Source organism: Mesoplodon densirostris, chromosome 6, assembly GCF_025265405.1.
Source record: "Mesoplodon densirostris isolate mMesDen1 chromosome 6, mMesDen1 primary haplotype, whole genome shotgun sequence".
Lineage (NCBI taxonomy): Eukaryota > Metazoa > Chordata > Mammalia > Artiodactyla > Ziphiidae > Mesoplodon > Mesoplodon densirostris.
In genome coordinates this window covers 20630160-20652367 of record NC_082666.1, presented here as the reverse complement: position 1 = coordinate 20652367, position 22208 = coordinate 20630160, and the positions used below count along the sequence as shown (strand labels likewise).

The following is a 22208-nucleotide window of genomic DNA, read 5'->3' as shown; positions in this document are numbered from 1 at the left end:
CGTGGGCCTCTCACTGTTGTGGCCTCTCCCGTTGCTGAGCACAGGCTCCAGACGCGCAGGCCCAGCGGCCACAGCTCACGGGCCCAGCCGCTCCGCGGCATGCGGGATCCTCCCGGACTGGGGCACGAACCCATGTCCCCTGCATTGGCAGGTGGACTCTCAACCACTGCTCCACCAGGGAAGCCCCAAAAGGGCAGTCTTGACTGCAGGTCAGGTCTCTGCCCTTGGCTTAGGCCACGCTGAGCATCTGCTCCTGGTTATGCCCGAGATGATGGAGACTCGTTCCCTGGACTCCCAGGGGAGGCTGTGGCTTCTGGCCTCTGGGACAGCAGAACAGCGAGCTCTGTTTGCTCTCTCCCTGTGCAGGTGACGCTGTTTGCCTACTCTGACCTGCTGCTCTTCACCAAGGAGGATGAGCCAGGCCGCTGCAACGTCCTGAGGAACCCCCTCTACCTCCAGAGCGTGAAGCTGCAGGAAGGTGAGTGCATGCCCGAGGTGCCCTGGACTCCCTCTGCACTCTCCCTGAGTCCTCCTGCTCTGGGCAGCATGGATGGGATGTGTGCCCCTAGGTCTGGTTCTCAGACACTGGCCTTCCAGTCTAGGCTGGCAGGCCCCCGTACACCCTGAGCTTTGCCGGGAGGCTTCTGCTCCAGTGAGGTTTCAGAGAGGCTTGGGAGTGGAGTGGGAAAAGCGCTGGCTTCACACAGACCTGTGTTCAAATCTTGGCTCTCCCCTCACTAACTGTGTGACCTCAGGCAAGTTCCTCAACCTCCCTGAGCCTGTTTCCTCATGTGTAAGTGAGGACACCAGTAGTATCTCAGAAGGTTTTTGTGAAGATTACCCCACACTTGCCATGGTGCCTTCCCCTCCACTCGGGAATGGGAAACCAGCGGGAGTATCTGTCGAGTGGTTTGGTTTGGCGCCTGAGGTCTCTGCTGAAAGGGGCTCAATTTCCTCTCCCAGATTATGAAAACAACACCAGACCTGTTTGAGCATGGGTGACAGGGGCAGGGAGGAAAATATTACCCAGTGAAAGAATTCTGTTTTGACGGGTTTTGCTCCAGGGAAACTTCCTGCCTGTTTGCGAACTCGGCCTGCGTGCTCGGTGCCCCCGCTGTTCTTCCTCCTTAGAAACCCAGGCCGTGTGAGAACCTTCATTCTCGCAGCCCCACAGGAAGTCGCTTACAACTTCTCCTCCTCTGCCTCTGGCTTTCTCCTGCCCACTGCATGGCGGCCACTGAGGGGAAAAAGCAAGTCACCTTGCTTGGGGCCAGCCTCTCCTGCAGGGTGGGCTGGGCCTGACCAAGGTCATGGGGAGGAGCAGCCCTCTGAGCAAGTTCAGCTGAGATCCTGGCATTCCAAGGAGCCCCCCAGTACCTGCGGGAGTGGGGCGGGCAAGAGCTACAGTGACTCTGCCCTTGGCTTCCCCGCTGCCCGGCCCCTCCCTCTGTCCCTCACGCCCAGCTTCCCCTACACACCCATTCTCCCGTCCCTCCCACCCCTCTGCACACACATGCACTCACACGCCTGCCCACCCCCCAGCTCCCACTATCTAGGACCCAGTCAGATTTGAGGGGTGCTGGTGGAGGGCTGTGCTTGGTAATACAGGCTGATTGATTATAAGAACCATCACACAAGTCGGGCTCATCACACAAGTCTGGGGCCTGCAAACCCAGGACCCTGGGCAGCTCAACCTCCTGCTGAAAGGACGGAGGGGCAAGAGGGCTTTCAAACTGGCTGAGCATTGGGTGCGGGTTGGGAGCGACAGGGCAGACAAAGGGCCGAGGGCAGTAGCTGGGGGCGTGAGGCCCTGGGCCGGCTTTGCTGCTGACGTGTGGTGTGGCTTCAGCTGCTCCTTTCTCCCTTTTCTGGGCTGCTGTTTTTCTGACTGTGAAACCAGGCTTGGGCAGTCCAGTGTGTTCCCTCCCAGACCTGACGTGCCCACGTGGCCCCCGAGGTTGCTCTGAGAAGCTGGACAGTGCTCATTTGTCTGGTCCCCACCCCTAGCCTGGGTGGGGGGAGTCCTCTGGGAATTGGTTGGATCTTCCCCTCCTGGAGGCCCCAACCTAAGGCTTGAAGTGAGAGGCAGGGTAAGCACCATCCTCCACTGGGTGGCGGCTGGTCAGGGTGGGTGGCGTGAGGCCTTGGGGCGTGGCAGAGAAACCTCCCACGTGCCGGGTCGCATGTGAGCGCCAGCCTGTGCGGGCATGGCCTCCTGGGGCTGGAGACTGTGAGTGGCCAAGACCAGCACTGCTCAGGAGAGATGACCACAGCCCTTGGAGCCTATTGGGTTGGCACGTGAGGGTGTGTGTGTGTGTGTGTGTGTGTGTGCGCGCGCACGCATGCGCGCGCGCACATGCGCGTGCCTGTCCTGGCTGGCCGGGCAGTTGTTCTGGTGCGAACTGTCTTGCCTTTCTCCAGCAGTGTCAGTCAGCAAACACAGCGAGTGTGGCTTTCCATGGAGCCAGTGGGAGCGAAGGAAATGGCTCAGAGACACTGAGCACTCAAGGTGCACATTTCAATGCTTAGATGTCTTTTCAGGCACTTGTGGGGAGCCCTTGCCTCCTCCCCTGCCCCCCGCTCCCTGAGACAGCCTTGGGGGTCCCAGGGTTTGCAGAAGTCCGGTGACCACCTCTCCAGCTGTCGGAGTTGGAGCCACAGGACCCGGTGTCCTGAGTCCTGGCGCCCGCACTCCTGCCCGCCTCCCCGTACCCCCAGAGACTCGCTGCAGCAGCAAGGGCCTGAGCGAGGCTTTTAAGAGATGCATTTGGGGCCTCAGCTGGAGCTTCTCTTGGCTGGATGGTCTTGATTAACATTGCTCATGACTCCTAAGGTTTCTTGTGTCTTTCAAATCAACATGTGCGGAAAGTTCAGTCTGGGGCCGAGAAGATGGTGAACAAGGAGCACACCCGGCCTTTCCTGCAGGCTGGGGCTGGCGAGGGCAGTTCCCTGGCCGAGGAGGATCTGCCCCACCCAGGGACCAAGGACTCCCTTGTGTGACATGCCTGATGCGTGCTTGGCTCTGCTGGCCAAGCCTACTCCCAGGGCTGGGCACGGGCACAGAACATCGTGGGTGCCCAGTGACTGTTTGTTGGGTGAATGAGTGTAGGACCCAAGGGAGATGGGAAGCGTGGCCTCAGCTTGGGGGCTGGGGTGCACTCCTCCCTCAGGGCTCCCGGCTGGTGGCCACTTAAACCTTGCCCGCCCTCCTCCTGCCCAGCTTCCTCCGAGCTTCAGCAGGGCTGAATGGCAGTGTAATGGGAACAGGCGGAGAGCTGGCGCTAACAACTGGGACATCTCCGGTCCACCGGGGCCCATTGTGGTCTCTTCCTGCCTCTGCCGCCCACTGGCTTTGCTGTTCTTTGTGTTTCTGCCTCCCGGGTGGCCAGTATCCCACCCACAGTGTGTCTTCCTGACCTGCTGTGGTCTCTCAGGATGGCCTGGAAATGTCCAGCTGATTCTTGGGTTCACCATCCACCCTGAGGAGCCCAGGCCACCCCATCTTGGAAACTCAGCTACTTAGGTCCTGGCTACTGGAACACTTGGAGTTAAATTTAGTCGGTTGACATTTTCTGAGCACCTCCTCAGAGCCCACCTCAGTGCTGGCCGCCAGGGTGAGAGCAGAGGAAGAGGCACATACATTCCCACCTCCGGAGCGCATGGCCAGGTGAAATGACAGATGAGAAAACGGGGAGAGGGACAGAAGTGTGACATAGTGGTCAGAACACAGGCTTTGGAGGCAGGCGGTCCTGGGTTCAAGTCTCAGCTCTGTCACTTGCCCACTGCATGCCTTCTGCAAGTTGTTTTCCTTCCCTGGGCCTCAGTTTCTGCATCTGGAAAATGGGGACAACAGCCCTCCTGGCCTGTCTCACAGGTGGGAAGGACTTGGTAACTGGTTGATTTGGGGATCTCAGACCAGGCTTGAGAGGGCTCTGGGAAAATGACAGAGGGGTCAGACCTGGGCCGGGAAGCCACCTCTGGGCTCCCCCCAGCCCATGACTGGGGATCACCCTTGCATAGCCCATGGTCCATGGCCCACATTCCTTGATGGGAAAGAGCGTTCACCCAGGAACCAAATGGCTCCTTGTTAAATTTCAAAATGGTGAAAGTGGTTGGAGTGTTGGATGGAAAGCCCGAATGTGAGCTACCTCACTGTCCCTTTTCCTTTACACCCGCCCCCATTTCCACACTCTGGAAAGTCCAGAGCCCAGTCCAGTGTTTTGGAAGGGTTTCTGGTGGAGCTGAGGTTTCTCTCCTGGGTCAGCCACGCTGCAGCCTCCTTTTCTGCAGCTGCAGCTCCTTACAGGCACCCTTGGCTCCTGAGCCTTGCTGTCCTTTTATGAGGCTCTGAGCCATGCTGAGCGCTGCCCGCATTCTGTCCTTCTCCCAGAGTGCTGCCAGCACAAGGCCATGACGTGGAGCAGATTGCAGTGAAGGTGTGCAGTAACGCAGGGGTGCGATGGTGGGGTGTCACGGCACGGAAAAGTTTCAAGGCGATCCGTCAGCGATCCCTCGCCACTGGGAATATGTCCTAGGCTGCATCCCCCAACCTTGGCCTCCTGTCTCCCTGAGGCTCCCATCTACCTGGCTCTCCCCTCCCTTCTAGAACCTTCTCTTCTCTCACTGCCAGCTTCTAAAACCCAAAATTCTGTTATTTTCTTTTTGTTTCTCCCTTGGCACTAAAGTCTGCTTCTGGAAAGTCAAGGAAACGTCCCAGTGTGTTTTCTTAAACAAAAGAAACCACCTCCCCTTGTCTCCACCCTCAGCAATGCAAGGAACTGGCAGAAGCTTTGAAATTAGAGGTTTCTTAAACACGATGGACTTCTTAGGCAGGGCTGCCCCCTGCCCCCGCAACCCATCTCTAGGTGGGGAGAAGCAGAAGGATTTATTCTAATTCCACAGCAAACTCCCATTTACTTACGAGCTATTTTCATCTGGCTCTGGCTGACATCCCTGGCCTTAGGGATAGATTTGCTCAGGAAACTGCCCATATGCTTGCTCCGAGGGGGCCTGGCCTCCACCCACGTGAGGACCTCACTCACTACTTTTCTTAGGAATAGGCTTGACCCACCGTCTCTGTTTTTCCCTTGCCACCTTTACTTTGCAACACATTTTGGGTTTTTTTGACAATTTCTTTGATTCAAGTGTATGTTGAGGGTTCTGCATTGAGCCCAGCACTAGTCCTGTTTCCTTGAGGGGACAGGTGGCTGGGTAGGGCCTACGTGGTGGGCATTTGAGAGGCAGGTGTGTAGTGGTTTGGAGCGTGAGCTCTGGGACCAGGCTTCCCGGGTGTAAATCTGGGTTCTTCCCCCTTCTACCTGAGGCATGTTACTCACCCCCTGTGCCTCAGTTTTCTCACATGAATCATGGATGATAATAACCCCTGCCTCATAGGGGTTGTTGTGAGTGTCGAGTTTATGCACATGAAACATTTGGCGCTGTGGTTGGCACACAGCACTGGGTACTCTAAAGCCCTATGGCAGTTTAAGTGTTTGCCGTTATATGTGCTGTATGATTGCTTCCCTCAAAAAGGATGACCTGCCTGGTGAGGTCGAATGCTTGAAATACGGGAAGTTCCTAACGAGCCCTGGCCTGTGCTCAGATGAGTGGCCCATGGGGAGTGCTGCCAGGTTCCGAGGAGCAGCCTGCAGCGGTCAGGGAAGGCCACCTGGAGGAGGAGGCGGGGCTTCCTCACAGTTGCCATCCCTTGAGCACAACTTGTGCTTCTCCATCTCCATGCCTTTGCCTGTGCTGTTCCCACCTCCCAGAGTGCCCTCTCTTCCCATCTTGAGTTCAAACTCAGAAGCGTCCCCCTTTTGTCAGGAAGCCTTCCCTGACAGCTGTGGGTCATCTCTTGGCTCTTGTGTTTCTGAAGCAGGCTGACCAAATCATCTTCCGCCTTAGGGTAGGTATCCCGCCTCCGCTTCTCTGCTGGAGGAGCGGGGAGTGGCCGACGGGCCCTCCCAGCTGCCTCCCAGGTGGAGAGGGTTTGGTGAGTGTTTGAGTTTGGGATTCTAGCAGGGGTGAGAAGGCTCTAGGAAAACACACTGAGGGGTTGGGCCTGGGCTGGGAAACCATCTCTGGGCTCCACCCAGCCCGTGATTGGGGATCGCCCTGCATAGCCCATGCACTCCTGGGTGGCTCCTTGTTGAATTTCAAAATGGCAAAGGCAGCTGGAGTGTTTAAAAGAAAACCTAGGGGCTTCCCTGGTGGCGCAGTGGTTGAGAGTCTGCCTGCTAATGCAGGGGACACGGGTTCGAGCCCTGGTCTGGAAGGATCCCACATGCCACGGAGCAACTAGGCCCGTGAGCCACAACTACTGAGCCTGCGCGTCTGGAGCCTGTGCTCCGCAGCGAGAGAGGCCACGATGGTGAGAGGCCCGCGCACCGCGATGAAGAGTGGCCCCCGCTTGCCACAACTAGAGGAAGCCCTCGCACAGAAACGAAGACCCAACACAGCAAAAATAAATAAATAAAATTTTAAATAAATAAATAAATAAATAAATAAAATTAAAAAAAAAAAAGAAAAAGAAAACCTAAGTGTGTGCTGCCTCTGGGTCCCTCATCGCAGGGGGCGTGGAGAGGAAGAGGCCTCCTGGGACGGATGACAGCTCCCTGTACCCCACTGCTTGATGCCCAGAGGGTGCTCCTGGCTACCTCTCACAGGGTGAGAGCTCAGTATTCCTTGGGTCAGGCTGGCCTGGAGGCAAAGGCCTTACAGCTGTATCTCAACCTAACTAGATATTAAGTGGGCTTTCCTCCAGAGATTTCCCTTCCCCTTTCTTCCTCTTTTTACAGGAAGTACCACACACAGCCCTCTGGGTGAGACAGCTGGCTGTGCTTAAGCAAACAGCTGAGACTCTGTAACCAATTCTAAAGCAAGTCTTACTTTTTGTTCCCTCACAGGTTCTTCAGAAGACCTGAAATTCTGTGTGCTGTATCTGGCAGAGGTGAGTCCTTCCCCCGGAATCTGAGGAGAGAGATCTGTGTCCTGGTGCTTGAAGGAAGCGGTTGGGCCAGGTTCTAGTGCAGGTTCTGATGCTGCCTCCACACCAACTCCTGCAGCGGTTCCGGGCAGGTCCAGAGTGGCAGTGTCCTGCTCTGTGGGATGGGAACAGCAACCCCTGCCCCTGTGTCTCTTACCTCTGTGTAGAAGAGCAGTGGCCGTGAAGGTGCTTAGAGGGGACAGAGGGACACTGTGGTCTCCTGCTTAGGACTTCCTGGTCTCCAGCCCCTGCAGGGCGTCACAGTGAGGGTGTGGCCTGAGAGCCAGGCATCACCCTATTCATCTGGTAGTCCTTCCTCTAGAGAGTGCCCTGATTCTTGTGCCCACCTCTTGCCTCCTCTCTTTCTAGAAGGTACCACCTATGTCCCCTCCTTCAGGGTCTTGTCAATGTTTCAAAAGGCCTGAAGGTAACTGTACCTTTACCTGGGCCAGATAATACAGGTGAAAGAAACCATCTAGCGCCTGTGTTTTGGGTCGGAGTGATACCCACTCAGTGTGATTGATGTTCCCCAATTCCTCAGACTGGTCATCTCAGTCTGATTAGAAGCTCAGCTAGACAGTGTGCCTTTGCTGAGCAAAATGGGGGCAAACAGCTTATTGCTTGATATGGTTTGGGAGATAAAATATCATTACCAGGGGTTTAATCAAAGAGGGCCTTGGTGATGAAAAAGTTGAGAGCCACTGAGCCATACAAAGTTTTTCAATTTTCAGCACATTTTCTAATCCCAGCCTTGTACCTCTGCTCATATGAGTCTGCTACCAGTTCCAAGCAGGGATTTATTAGACCCATTCCTTCCCTCTGCTTCTGCTCGTTTGTCTTACTCAGTAACAGTCCTGGGAAACTGCCTATTCTGTGGGAGAATCTACACTGGCCACACGTTATGGGCGAGGCCTGGTCTGCAGTGGCTGGCCAAGAGGAGTACACCATTTTGAGAAGGAATTTGCATGTTGTTTGTGATTGGAAAATCATTCCTTCAGTTCTTGGCTAAGATCGGAGGTGCAGGGCTTCAGGCGAGTCCCTTGGGTGAACACAGACCCCTGAGGACAAGACAGTTGATGAGAAGTTAGCTTCAGGGGACAGCAGGGAGTCCAAAGGACAGTGGACCTTGTTGGAGCTGAGCTGGGGACCCTGGCAGCCTAGAATGGCCACTCGAGGTCCAAGAAGGCATTGATGTCCTCCCCTGTGTCAGCTATCCCCACCAGGCACAGGAAGTAGCTGGTGGGGACCCTTCAGGGCCGGCGTGAGTTCATTTCCCCGGAGCCGAGCGAGCAGCTTAGGAGAAGCTGTGAGGCAGGCTGGGAAGAGTCAGAGCATTTACCTCCCCAGCCTCACCCATCTGGAATCCAGTTCTCTCCTGCGGGGCCTGAAATGAGGCTCCAGGTTCTTTAATGCCAAGACAGCTTCCTGCCAGGCTGGGGTTATTTTTCCCAGAGAAAAACACTTCTGCTCCTTGGTTTCCAGGGAGCTGTGACCTCCTACCCCTCCAAAGACTGATGAAGGGATATTGATCTGGGACCTTTTATTTCAGTAAAGTGTCAGGTGATCTGACCCCAAGGGGCTGGGTGTTTGAAGCTCACAGGCAGCTAGAAGCCCCTCTGTTCTCTTAATGGGCTGCTCTTTACGAGAGGCATGTCTGTATCACAGGGAAGACAAGATCCCTGCTTGCCCTGTGGCCTGGAATAGGCTCGATAACAGTGGTTTGGGAACCCATGGGGAACCCCAGACTCACATCTTAGTTGGAACTCCCAGCAAGTGGTTTCTCTTCATTGCCTAACATGCAGGTAGTGTCCAGAGAAGAACCAGGGCAGGGCAAGAGAGTCAGGATTGGGGGACAGTTTTCCACTCTGCGTTGAGAAAGCCCCAACCGCCTGGGGGGCAGCAGCTCTGATTGTTCCCCAGCAGCAGGTCCTGGTTAGTTATCAAGTGTGTGTGGGGGGGGTTGTTCTGAGCAGTCCTTGGCCCTGGGGCCTCTATTTCCCTGGACAGGGTGTCCCTCAGCCCCTACAGATCCATGGGACAGATGCAGCCCACGACTGGCTGTACCAGGGGCATCGGGTCAGAGGCCACACAGGTCAAGGACCATCCGCTAACTTGGAATTTGATCCTGGCTCCATTAGTTTAAGAGTCTGCCCTTTGGGGTTAGGAAGACCTAGATTGGAATCTTGGCCCTGCCATTTCCTAACTGAGTGATCTTGAGCAAGTCACATACTCATCTCTGAAACAAGGCTGATGAGTCTGACCTTGCAAGGTTGTTGTAATGATTAAATGAGATTCAGTAAGATACTGTGTCCAGGGCACTTAGCGCAGAACCTGCCACACGGTGAGTGCTCAATACATGGTAGCTCTTATTTCTGCCAGCTTCCTAACGGGGAGAGCTTTTCATATTCATTTACTCTCCATTAGAGACATCACCAATGATTTATTGATCCCTTAAAATAAAAGCTAAGAGGAATATCTCACTTTTTTTTTTTTTTGTAATGTACATATACTGTTAAACAAATGAGGCAAGATAGAAGGCTCTGGAGGAGGCGGAAGACAGACTTTTTTTTTTTTTTTTGCGGTACGCGGGCCTCTCACTGCTGTGGCCTCTCCCGCTGCGGAGCACAGGCTCCAGACGTGCAGGCCCAGCGGCCATGGCTCACGGGCCCAGCCGCTCCGCGGCACGCAGGATCCTCCCGGACCGGGGCACGAACCCGCATCCCCTGCATCGGCAGGTGGACTCCCAACCACTGCGCCACCAGGGAAGCCCCGGAAGACAGACTTTGAATCCCTCCTCTCCTGAGACCTCCTGGGGCTGCTGACTTCTCCTCTCTGAGCCTTAGTTTTCTCATCTGAAAAACGGTAACAGCTGTGTTTTTCCTTCCTCCCTATGTCATTGGGTCGCTGGGAGAATTGAATAAAATGAGAGAACATCTGTCACAGCAAGTGAGCAAACATAAATTGTAGTAGAAGAGGTTTTAGTTTTTACAAGGATAATATTAATTCAGGAACAAGGAGGTTGAGGCAAGATGAGGGTTTTAAAGAAGGCAAGGGGAGCCATGTTTCTAGTTGGATTTGGGGATGTTCATGTTTGAATGCAGAGGTCTGGGCCCAATGCTGTCGCATCTGGCAGGCTCTGTGCTTAGCTAACCACCCTGCAGTCAAGGAAGCCCTGCCTCTGAGTGAGTTTCGTGAGGATGCTTTCAGGGCAGCTTACAACCTTGACCTTGGAGCCTGATAATTGAAGGCACAGTGTCTGTCAGTGTTGAAACTGATGAGTCGGATCACAGAGTGGACCAAGAGAGACGGTTCACATTGCAGGGACAGCCAGGCAGACAGTGGGGGCCCCTGATTTAGACAGATGGGGATTCAGCCTCCCTGGAGGGAGCTGTCTCCATGCTCCCTCTCTTGGCCAGGCCAGCCTCCAAAACTCCAGGCAACACTTAGAGAGGAGCCTTGGGAGCAAGGCCCTCCCCAGAATGTGTGCCCGTCTAAAACAGCCAGCCCCACCCCCCAGCCAGGCCCAGGGTTAGGTCCTTGGTGCCTCAGATGCCTTCTTGAGATCATGGATGGGAAGGTGCTTTTTAAAATTGATACTTAGATCAAGGGAATTATTATTAAGGCAGAATCCTGCTTCAGAACAGAAAGAGAGGAGGAAGTTGGGGCTCAGGGAGATAAAGGTAGAGGCAGGCCTGGGAGGCTCGGGCCAGGACCAGATTTGTGGAGTGATGGCCTTTCCAAGCGGGAAGGGACCACAGTCCCTGCCCCAACTCTCCCCTCGCAGGGGGAGCACAATGAGACAGAGAGCAGAGGGCCCTCTAGTCAGCTCCTGCCCCACCTGGTTTCTCCCTGGAGCATCTTGGGGTCTTTGCTGGGTGTGTCCTACCCCTGCAGTGGGCTGGGGGCTCTGGGAAGTGGGGGGAATCGGTTACTAAGTGGGAGGAGTGCCTCACCACATCCACACAGTTCCCTGAAACCAAGAGTTGGGGCTTTCTTCCCTCTCTCCTCTGATGCTTTTAGGAAGAACAGCTTCTGAGCACTTTGGGGCTGGAGAGGAATGGCTGGCACCCTGGGAACACTTAGCATGGGAGGTGGCCCTTCCCTGAAGGGGAGCATCCCTGAGGGTTGGGTTTGATGGCAGGGTAGACTGTGTCCCCAAATGCTGTTAGATGATGGTGATAACCACCCCAGCTCAGAGCCTTTGCATTTGCTGTTCCTTCTGCCTGGAACAGTTTCTCCCGGCACTTTCCTGGCTGGCTCTTTCTTGTTCAGCCTTTGCCGGAGTGCTGCCCCTTCAGAAAGGCCTTCTCCGTCTGTCAGGCTCAGATAGGACCTCTCCCTTTTGGCCTTTCCACAATTTGTAATTACATTGTTTAATTGCTTATTGGTTTATTGCCTCTGCCCCCATCCCGAGGGCAAGAACTCAGTCTCTCTTATCTCCCTCTTCACCCCCAGGGCCTACTACAGTCCCTGACACAAAATAGGTGCTCAATAAATATTTCTTAAACAAATGAAATACTAATAACAACAATAGCTGCTGTTTATTGAGGCCTGGGTTATTGCTTGCCCTCCCAATAGCTCTGAGAGGTAGGTGATATCACTGTCATTCCCATTTTACAGACTTTCCTGAGGTGACAGCTAGGAAGTGGCAAAGCTGGGATTCACACCAGGCCTGTCCAACTGCAAAACAAGGAAGGACTGCGTAGAAACACTGTCTTTTTCTCTGTTCCAATCCATCCGACTCACGCTCTTAGCTCCCTGGATGAGTTCATCTAATCGCAGCCCTGTGGGGTTATAATCAAATTCCAGTGGAGACAGAAAGAGCTGGCCATCCCCTGCTCAGAGCGTCCTGGAGAGGATGATAATACTGGGCGTGCTGTCCCGCCCCTCCCCGCCCCCAGCATGTTCTGACTCCTTCGGGGCGGGGCCGACTCCCTGGGTCCCAGCCGCTCCCTAGTGCCTGTAAGCTGGCCTGGATTTGACCTCATCCCGGAAGTCCCTCCAGGGAGCCAGAGTTTACTGAGGCCTTCACTTGCCAAGCACTGTGCTAGGCCCGGCTGAAAAAGGCCTTCCTAGAGGGAGTTTCTAGTCTAGTTGGGGAGACAAGACTGCAGCATTTAACAAGGTTAAATAGCAAAGTGAGATTTAAATGACAGCAGTGGTAGGGACTTGCACTCAGTTGAGCTAACAGTCACTGGTCAGACCCAGCTCACGTGTCAGGCAGCAGTGGGGCTGTACAAGGCCGCACAACTGCTCTCCAAAGGGACCGAGCCGCTGTTTGGGCACCCATCTAACCTTGGCCTTGTGATCAGATGAGTGTGCTAAGGTGGGGGAGAGGGGTTCTCTGAGCCCGGGGAGGGGTCCTGGCTCCATAGAGCATCAGAGGGGTGGAGGCCTTGGCCCTCTGGGTTCCCCACGTGCTCCCCCAGCTGCTGCCTTGTGCTGCCTGTCCCTGGGGGTGACCTCACCATGGCAGTCGGTGGCTCTCCACAGAACTCCACTGTGTTGGGCACCACTGCCTCCCTCCCTTCCCCCAACCTGTGGGCACACGGCTCGCCAGCCGGCCCCTGAGCCAGCTTCCCTGCTCGTCTGGCTGCCTCGATGTCACCGGGGATTAGTGTGCGTTTGTGGCTTTTAGCGGTCACTCCCCTCCCTGTTGCAGCCTCACCCTCTGGAGCCCAGGGATGGGCTTGGGCTTGGTCCTGGGAGCCCCTGAACCAGGGAGCAGCGCTGACTGCCCCTCTCTCTGTTTCCCCTGACATCAGAAGGCAGAGTGCTTATTCACTTTGGAAGCTCACTCGCACGAGCAGAAGAAGAGAGTGTGCTGGTGCCTGTCGGAGAACATTGCGAAGCAGCAACAGCTGGCGGCTCCGTCCCCTGAGAGCAAGGTAAGGGCCTCGCTGGTGGCCACAGCCCTGGCTGCCTGGCTCCCCCTCGGCCCGCCTGCACCCTTGAGCCTCCGAATCGAGCTTGGGACCAGCCCTGGCTTAGGACTTGGATCTGGGCAGCAAGCCCTTGGCAAGGAGGCCTGTGCTCGAACGACTCTCCCCCTTGGCGTGTCACTGGATCTACTGAGCGAGTTTGACGGTGCTCAGGTAGAGCGACAGAGCCAAATGGAGCACGACCCATCAGTTCTCGGTTCTGTTCTCTAGTTTGCCGACGGCAAGGTCTAGCTCGGGCCGGCCTCCCGGCTGCTGCCTGGCATGCGGTCCCCCTCTGCTATTGAGTGTAGGTCGTGCCCAGGGACAGCGAGCACACTGGTGTTTAACACTGGCCCGAAGCAGACATAGTTGGGAGGGAACGTTTGCGGCAGAAGCCGTGCTGGTTCGATGCAGGCCACGGCCGGGTGGAGCCAAGTGGAGTTTTCTGGGGACTGGGAGCCGGCCAGCTGGAGCATCAGGGAAGATTAGAGACTCCCAGCTGAAGCTGATCTGGGGCAGGCACCCCCTCGGCTGGTCCCGTGCCTGTGGAGGGTGTTGGGATCTGAGCTGGATTACAGCCTTCCCCTTGGTCCCAGGGATGCCAGGCCGAGGCACGGTTGTATTCCCCCATTTGTGAGCCTCTCAGGTCCCTTCTCTTGCTGAATGTGTTGGCCGTGTTGGGATTTGGTCTGATTTGCTGCAAAGGGAGCCGTGGTGGTTGGTTGGCCAGAACCAGGGAGAAGAGGGTAAAGGAAAGCGAGCGCCAGCTGGTCAACTCGCAGGCCTCGTGCTTCTTCCTGCTGCGTTGAGGGCCGCCCTGCGCGCCATGCATACGTAGCCCAACGGGGCAGTGGGGCAGGCTGCTGAGGATGGGAGGTGGGGAGGAGGCTGCTGCGCAGCCCCTGCTGGTGGGGTGGCGGCGGACGGCAGCTCCTCAAATAGTGCGTGTCTGAGAATTACGTGATCTCAGACTCAACAGTTATCTTGTTTTACACTTGCCAGGGGCAAGAGTAACTGTGATGAGGGAGGACAGCGGGCACAGCGTGGACTTCCGAGTCACATTCTGCTGCTGGCTGGCGGGTGACCTTGGGCAAGTCACTGTACTACTCTGTGCCTTGGTGTCCCCATCTGGGGATAGTAGTTTCTCCTCCAAAGGGTTGTTGTGCAAATTAAATGAGACAGTGCATACACAGTTCATAGCACAGTACCGTATTCAGTAGGTGCTCTTGCTACGCTGGCTGGTTCCCAGTCTCAGCTTCTACTCCTCAACAGAGACTTGCCAAGGCTGTAGGCTGCCTGGCCCCCTTCATCCTGGGTCGGTCACAATCAGAGACTAGGCCACTTCCTCCTCATTGGGGTGGCCGCTGGGATGTGGCACGCTTGCACTTGTGTTCCTCAGTTTTCTTGTGTTTTAGGCTTAGCTCCTCCTGATCTGGGGAAAAAGTTCTTTCTGCCTCAGCTTCAGAGTTTGCCGGCTCTGGAGAGTGTTGGCAACAGCCTTCTCAACGCCCTGGGGAGTCTCTCCACCTTCGGTTGGGGGGTGAGGGGGACAGTTTGAGTGACTGAAGGTAGGCTGGGTTTCTGGCGCCGGTCGCCGCAGGGCTGAGGGCTTGGCTGACTGACCCTGGAAGGGCCCGAGGGTTTGGGGCCTGGCTTCCGGGCCACGCCAAGATATATGGGCATCCTGGGCAGGCAACAGCTGGATGCGTCTTCAAATCAAAACTCTTTAAACATGTGTTTAATGGAGAAGCTCTGTGTTGGGCGTGAGGAGGGAAAAGTCGGAGGGCCCGACCGCTGGGACGGCCTCAGGATTGCCCCCTCACCTGGGAGCGGGCCCTGCCCAGCTGGCACACCCCACTTGGCCCGCGCTCCTTGAAAGGCACTTAGTAACCACTTTTGTTAGGCAGGCCCCTTGGGGATCTCACTGCCCAACCTTCCCTGCCCCCTCACACCCACTGGAAGAGTCATAGCAGCTCATTCCTGCAGCATGCTTCCTGAGAGAAGTTCCCGTAAATAGGATTTTCTCCAGCCCCGTATGGTTCCAGGAGTGCTTCAGCAAAAAAAAAAACCTTAACCACTGGGCCCAGGTGGCTGTCCACCCGGCACAGGCCATCCACCTGCGCTCAGCTCCATCAGGTCCTGGATGCATCTGAGGTGACCATGAACCTCCTTGCCAAGGGCTGGGCCACAGCCCTTTTACTAGGCTTGCTGTCCTCCAGGGGGGAGAGAAGAGGGAAGGCCAAGCAGAGCTTGGACACTGGCTTCTTGCTTTGGTCAAGCAGAACACTTCTGCCTGAAATCTGTTTTGAGCCCTCACTGAGGAGCGTGCCTTTTTTTTTTTAAACGCCTTTTCTTTGTTCTGAGACTGTTCCGCCTTCTGCTGCAGAATGGAAACCGATGCCTAAGCCACTCCTTGTCTGCCCAACTCCAGTGCCTCTTTGGGGAAAGAGGGCTTTGCAAGGCAGCTCCCCAAACTCCTGTACTGCCACTTCTCAACCCTGTTCGTTTCAGCGGTGTTGGCTGACGCTTGGAATGTGGGATTCTTCAAACATCTCAAAAAATGCAAAAGTTCTTCCCCAATTTGCAAAACATGATAAATGTGATATGCCCTGAACATGAAATGCTTCTGGGGAAAGACAGAGGGAATTGGAGGAAGATGGATTCAAAAGACAGTAGAGAGGCAGGTGTGCCCCTCCCTGCTGTGTGACCTTTGGCAACCACTTCCCGCCATGGCGGTCCCATCTGTGCATTGGTCAGGTGGCTCTTCGCAGCTCTTCAAGCTTTGTGATTCTCATGAAAGTTGAGGACCTGGAGTCGTCCACTTCTCCAAGATTTCTGTATAACTTGATTGCCTGTGAAGTGCACCGCCCTTAGGGGCCAGGTCTACTCCCCTCCTGGCGGGGGAGAGGGGCAGACATAGACTTTCTGTGCTGTGTCTGAGGTGCCTGTGACCTTGGGTTGCAGTGTTGGGGTCCCGGCTGGGGCAAGGACACAACGAGGCAGGCAGCAGCCGACTGCATCCCATCTCTGGGGCTCCACTGCCTTTCTCCGGCTTACTCCTGGCTGACCGCGGCAGGTGGAAGGCTGCTCCAGCTGGGCCTGCATGCTCCCTCTTTCTGTAGAAATAAGTGGCCGGCTTCCTCTCCTCTCCCAGCTTCCTTTTTCTCACCACCCCATTCTTCCTCATCAGCATTCTGCCCCCTTTCTTGCTTCATCGTCTATCCCTGGAGGGAAACTACCTGTCTTCTTTCACCTGGGACAACTTCTACTAAACTCCCTGCCGTGGGGAACGCTGCCATGCTGCTAATCTAGAATAACTCACAGGTGGTCCTACCTGTGGCTGTTAAGGCTAAGCTAATAGGGAGAGACATGCATGTTGTGTTGGTTATTCAATCAAATATAGAAATAAATGCCTGCTCTGGGCCAGACACTAGTTTAGGTCCTTTATGGGGGCGGGTGGAGGGCTCTTGGCTGTACATTCATTGTCAGTGAACCTCCACGAGCTCCCACCACATGCACAGCGCTGGCCTGGACAATGGACCTTTCTCGGGGTGCACTCTGAGCTCAGTGCTGGGAATGCATGGGTGAACCTGTCATATTCTTTCCTTGGGAAATTGCGGTCCAGCAGTGGAGACCGATATGCCAACAGACGGTTCAAAAATAACATAGCGAGTGGTATGGGAGGCATGAGCTCTTACCGCTCTGTGACCTCAGGCAAGGCACCGAGGCTCTCTGAGACTCAAGATTTTCATCAGTAAAGTAGATGGATGAACAGGGTTCTCATGGGGATTAAACTCATGTAATGTGCTTAGCAAAGTGGCACACAAGAAGAACTCTGTGAATTATTATTATTAAAGTTATGTCTGTATAGGAAGATTCATCTAGTCACCTTGTTTATTGAAGCTGAATGCTGCCGCTTTGAGCACATGTAACGACTGCTCCATGTCACTTCCTGGTAGCCACCTGCTGTATTCCTGGGACCAGGCAGGGAAACTGAGGCCTCCTGGGTGTGCTCTGGCTGTAAGACTTCTCCCAGGTGTGACACCAAGGTGTGTGCCACCTCGTCATCTCCACTAGGGCGGCTAGAGATGGGGCCCTGGAGATGCCAGGGTCTATCTGAGCACCTTAGAAAGCAGCAGGGGCAGGTCCTGGAGTCAGGCAGCCCTGGCCCGAGTCGACAGCGAGCTAATTCCAGTTCTGTCTGGTTCCACAGAAACTGCACCCTTATGGCTCTCTCCAGCAGGAGATGGGGCCGGCCAACTCAACCAATGCTACCCAGGATAGAAGCTTTACCTCATCAGGACAGACTCTGATTGGCTGAGCAAACCCAAGGGCAGGACTCTGCTTCTGGCAACTTAACCCTTTCTTGGGCATCCCCTACCACACAGTAACCTCACCTCAACTGGACCCAAAACGGAGGACCAAGATGGTGGGACTAGGGTCATCTGAAGGGAGTGGCCCCACGGGTGTGTGGACTGGCGTCACAAGGACCACAGTGGTGTGTGAGACCCTGTGGGCAGATGCAGACTGGATCAGAAAGTCCCAAATGGAGAAGACCCAGAAGCTTATTCCCTACAAGGAAGAAGGAGGTGAAATAGCATCTGGGCTACTGGTGGTTCCAGCGCCTGCCTCAGGGGCAGCAGGAGAAGTTGGGAGAGGTCAGCCCTGACGGAGAACAATGCCAAGATCCTCTGCTGCCAGAAGATATCTCCACCCATTCACTCATTTTTCATCTGAACTCATGCGTTCATTCCTTCATTCATCAGATATTTTTAGGGCGTCTACTTTATGCCAGGTTCTGGGCTAGGAGCTGGAGATACTATGGAGAATGAGAGGGACATGGTCTCTGCTCTTATCAAGGTTTCAGTCTTAGTAGGGGAGAGAGCATTACATAAACACCAACACACACACACACACACACACACACATGGGATTACACACTGTGATCATCTATGAAGGAAAAGAAAGGATTCCTTTAAGAGAGAATATTATTAGAGATCGCTGTGTGTGGGTGTGGGGTGGGAGAGGGGAAGAGCATAACTTTTAAGCCAGGAAAGGAGTTAGCCAGTCAAGGCCTTTGGAAAGAATTTTCCAGACAGATGGAACAGCCTGCGAAGAGTACCTGAGATAGCAAGGAGCATGGCGTGCTGGAGGAACGGAGGCCAGGCCGTTGGAGCTGGAGCTTAGTGAGGGGGAAGACCAAGTAGGTGGGGGTCAGATCGTACAGGGCTTTGGTGGTTAATGCTGTATTGATTGCATTTGAGACACAGTGGGAAGCCAGTGAAGGCTTTTGAGAAAGGGAGTCACAGAATCTCAGGGACATTTCTAGACGATGAGAGAACCCAAGGAGGGGCCCAAGTGGGTGTGAGGAGATCAGTTTTTTTTGGGGGGGAGGGTCCCTTCAGTCCTCCAGGTGATGGGTGATGGTGGCCCGTCCTGGATGATGTCTGGGGAGGCGGGTATGTGAATGCCCAGACCCTCGGGTAGGGGAGGCTCTGCGATGAGAAGAGAGAGTTTCCTGTCCCTCCACCACTCTCACCCTCATCCTCCACCGTGTCTCACTCTTTCAGTGGATGCAAGTAAGGATGGGGCCTTCGTCACAGAGCCCCCTCCTGGTGAGGCCTAGGTAGGGGCCAGTGCTGAGCTCTGAGAATGTCCCTGGGAGTTGGGAGTTACGGGTGCTTCAGCTGGCCAAGGTGGTCAAGTTCACAGCCCCCCAGCCTCAGCAGGGGTGGCCTATGCTGTCCTCCATCCTGTGGACACAGCCTTCTGGAAACTGACTGGGTTTGCTTTCTGCAGAGTTCCTGAGGGTCAGGGACTGGGACTAAGTGAGGCTCGCACACTTAGAGGAGGCCGTCCTGCCATGAGGCTGACGAAAGGCCTACATGGGGACAGCGATTAGCGCTCAGCCCGCTCACTGCCTGCCGCACCTTCTGGTGCAGCCCAGCGCTGGGCAGCTTTCACACCCTTCTCTAACTGCGCAGACATAGCTCACACACAAAGGGTATGTGTAGGATCAGGGTCATTTGCATAGAAAGGGGGTCAGAGAGGCTGGACTTCAGTTTAGAGAAGTCCCCTTGGAGCTTGGACACTCCGTGTTGTGTCTTTTAAGAGCTTCTCCGTGTCTTTAGAGAGGGGTCTTGTGCCCTGGTGAGTTTGCTCAGCTGCTTTGGCTACTTGACCCCTAAGAAGGGTGGCCCAGAAGAGGATTTGCCCCTTACCTCCCACGGATCACCCCTCCTCCCAGCCTAGGAAAGATCAGACGCGTGGCATCAGTAATCTAACAGGGGATCATCCCAATGCCCTGCCCAGCAGGGGAATAGCCTGGGCCTGAAGTGGGACAAGGGATCCGCAGTGTCTATCAGCCGAGACTCCGCCTGCAGGGTTAATTCTGAGTGGCTGAGCAGCTCAGTCTGCACAGACAGCAAGCTGCACCATGATTTCATTTGACTCCCTTACAAAATGACATTAAGGGGAGTGTGAGGCACAGGAGAATTGCCTGACTGGGAAGACAGCGAGCTTTTCTCTCCCGGACCTGGGGACCTACCTCTGTCCACCAGACAGGTGCAGAGGACGGGGGAGCTCTGGCAGCAGGGAAACAGAGACTCGGAACACGGCACTTAGCCCTGGGGACAGCACTTTCCTCTGGCTTGTCCCAACAAGCTGCTGAGTGGAGCGGGAGCTTCCGTCAGGGTCCTAGGCCTGGCTGGCTGCTGGGAAAGCAGACATCAGCTCCTGGAGAGCCCTGGACCCATCTTCCCCGTGACCGTCGTGAGCCACCGCGCCGTTGCTGCCCTGCCTCTCAAATCGATGAGACAATTCATTTGGCTCCACGGGCTCGAGAAGATGAAATATGACCGGGTGGCCACTGCTCCTCAGAGGCCCAGTCCATCCCAGACGTCCAGGATGATGAACGCATCGAAATCGCATTTGAGAGTCATAATCACGGGAAACATGGCCGAGCCCCTCCCTCCACATAAATCACGCTAAGAAGCTCACACAATGGTCTCTTTCCTGATGGGCCAATTGTCTTGGTGTGTGTCTCGGGGCGAGCTGGGAGCATGGGAGCACAACCATTTATTGTTGAAAAGGCCATCTGTGCGATTTGAATACAAAGTGATTCTTTAAGTTCCCCACACATCCTTTGATCCCATTTTTTTGTTTTCTTATTGTCTCAGGCTCTGGGTCTGTTGAAACTCCCAGTCTCTCCTGGAAGCAGTCATGCTCTGGTCTCTGCCGCTTGGGTCCTTTGGCCCTTTGGGAGTTGGAACCTGTTGGAAATAATGATGACATTTATTTATGTATGCCTTGTTTTTTTTTTTTTTATTCTTTAGCTTAAATTCTTTTTTCATAACTTCTGCCACCAAAGCCTGAATTTCTCATACACGGCACCAAGAGCATTCTGCAGATTGAAGGTGCAGGCAATTTCACAATGTGGGAGGGCTCCCTATAGCGAGAGCATGGGCTTCAGAGATGGCAACTGGGATCCCCAGGCATTATCTCCCTCAGACCTCCCAGCAGCCTTGTTTTATGAATGGAAGGGACTAAGACTCAGAGAAGTTAAGTGATTTATCCAAGGTCACATAACTGGTAAGAGACCGAGCTAGTCCTCAAGCCAAGGCCTTGCATCCTCATCCATTGCTCTTTCTAAATGAAAGGTTTGCCTCTTAGGAGTGGAAGTAAGAGAAATCAATCATCTCCTCCAGGAAGAGCCAGGAGGAAGATATCCTGCATGCAGAAATAGTGGCCCTTTAAGCTCTAGAGGGGATGCTTTAGGACTAATAAAAATGAGATGCCTTATTCTCTACACAGTGGAGAATAAACTTTGAGTTCATATGGCCCAGGGGTGGCCCAAGCTGAAAAAGATGAATAGCTTCACACAAGATTTAAGAGGTCTGATGTGAAAGACAAGGTGGAAGTCCTGAAGACAGGCTCTCAGCAGCACTGGGATGGTGGGGTTACCCCATCCCCCTTTTGAGTCTGGCATTCAAGAGGACCAGCATCACAGTCTTGGGGTACCTGGCCGCAATGAACAGCGGCCGAAGGCAGAAAGGGATGGCTCAGGTTCAGGCCCAGATGCACTGAGCATGAGTACAGGAAGGAGGCCTTTGACCTCTGCCCTCTTGAGGGTGAGGAGAGAGCCTACTCCAGGTTTTGGGCCCAGATTTTGCCAGTTGACTGACTTGGAATCTCAACCCTAAGTAACTGGGTGTCAAATGGACTAGATTTCAGATATTCTCCACCCGCCGCCACCCTCGCCCCAACCCACCCACCCCCGCCAAAAACCTGTTTTCCAGTCTCTCCAGCTCTCCGCCCTCCCCTCCTTGCTGCCCGTCTGGCTGCGGAGAGACTGCCTTCTTCCCACCTTCCTCTTGGCCTCAGTCATCTCGCTATCTTTTTTTGTTCTTAAGGAAGATAGCACAACCTTACCCTCTATCTTGTCTTGACCTCATCTTTCTTCAAGGCTTTCTCTGAATAGGGCCACTGTTCTCCAAACTGTTCCCAGATCCTTGGTTTAAGAGCAGAATACTAACAGTAGGTAATGTATACGTGAGCGCTTAGACCGTGAACCTGGAGCAATGCCAGGCTCCTCACCTACATCGTCTCTTTAATCCTCACTACAGCCTGGTGAGGTTCTTTGTGGTCCTTACACATTTACTCTCATTATACCCAACTGATATAGGTAAGGACACTGAGTCTTTGAGAAGAAGCTTGCCCAAGGTCACACAGCCAGTGGGTGGCTTGGACTGGCACCTGGGTGCCCAGCTCCAGAGCACTGGCTTTGGAGTGCTCTGCTCTCCTACTTTCCAGCAGTCACGGACCATCCAAGCTGGGAGGGGTGGGGAAGCTGAGCGGTCACACTTCCCGCTTCAAGACCATCGTGGGAGGCCATAGTCCCAGCCTGCTTCTTAAGGCTCGCCCTCTGCCCTCCTGCTTTGTGCCCACAGCTCGGCTGTATTGGATTATTTTCCTTCTCTGAATTCCCCATGCATGTTCGTGTTTAGGCTGTTTCTTCTGCCTGATGTTGCCTGCCCTCCTCTGCTGTTCCTGACACATACAGTCCTCAGCCTTCAAGCCTCCCCTGAGACACCTTTCTCAGACGTGCATCAGAAGTCACTGCTTCCCCCTCTGTATTCCACAGTATTTTGTTCATCTTTAGCACAGTGAGTTAGGCAGATATGTCTCACCTGCAAGACCGTGAGCTCCTTGGGAGCCAGTGGAGGTCAAGGTTTATTTATTTCTGATTCTGTTACTTCCTGGTCCTTGGTAGGTGCTCAGTAGATGTTGTAGAATTGGATTGG

General features: G+C 54.6%; 1 protein-coding gene across 4 annotated transcripts in view; it reads left to right on the top strand.

Annotated features, from left to right (window-relative positions):
• Positions 1-22208, top strand: part of RGS3 (regulator of G protein signaling 3) — a 126769-nt gene that overhangs the window by 53771 nt on the left and 50790 nt on the right. For 2 of the 4 annotated variants that reach the window (XM_060100673.1, XM_060100677.1), the window contains 4 exons: positions 367-478; positions 6906-6949; positions 12751-12873; positions 17120-17351. In XM_060100673.1, coding sequence (XP_059956656.1) covers positions 367-478; positions 6906-6949; positions 12751-12873; positions 17120-17227 — 387 coding nt within the window. In that variant the 3' untranslated portion in view covers positions 17228-17351. Of the gene's footprint in view, positions 1-366; positions 479-6905; positions 6950-12750; positions 12874-17119; positions 17352-22208 lie in introns of those variants that run through there. The other 2 variants (XM_060100674.1, XM_060100678.1) reach the window with 2 other exon arrangements.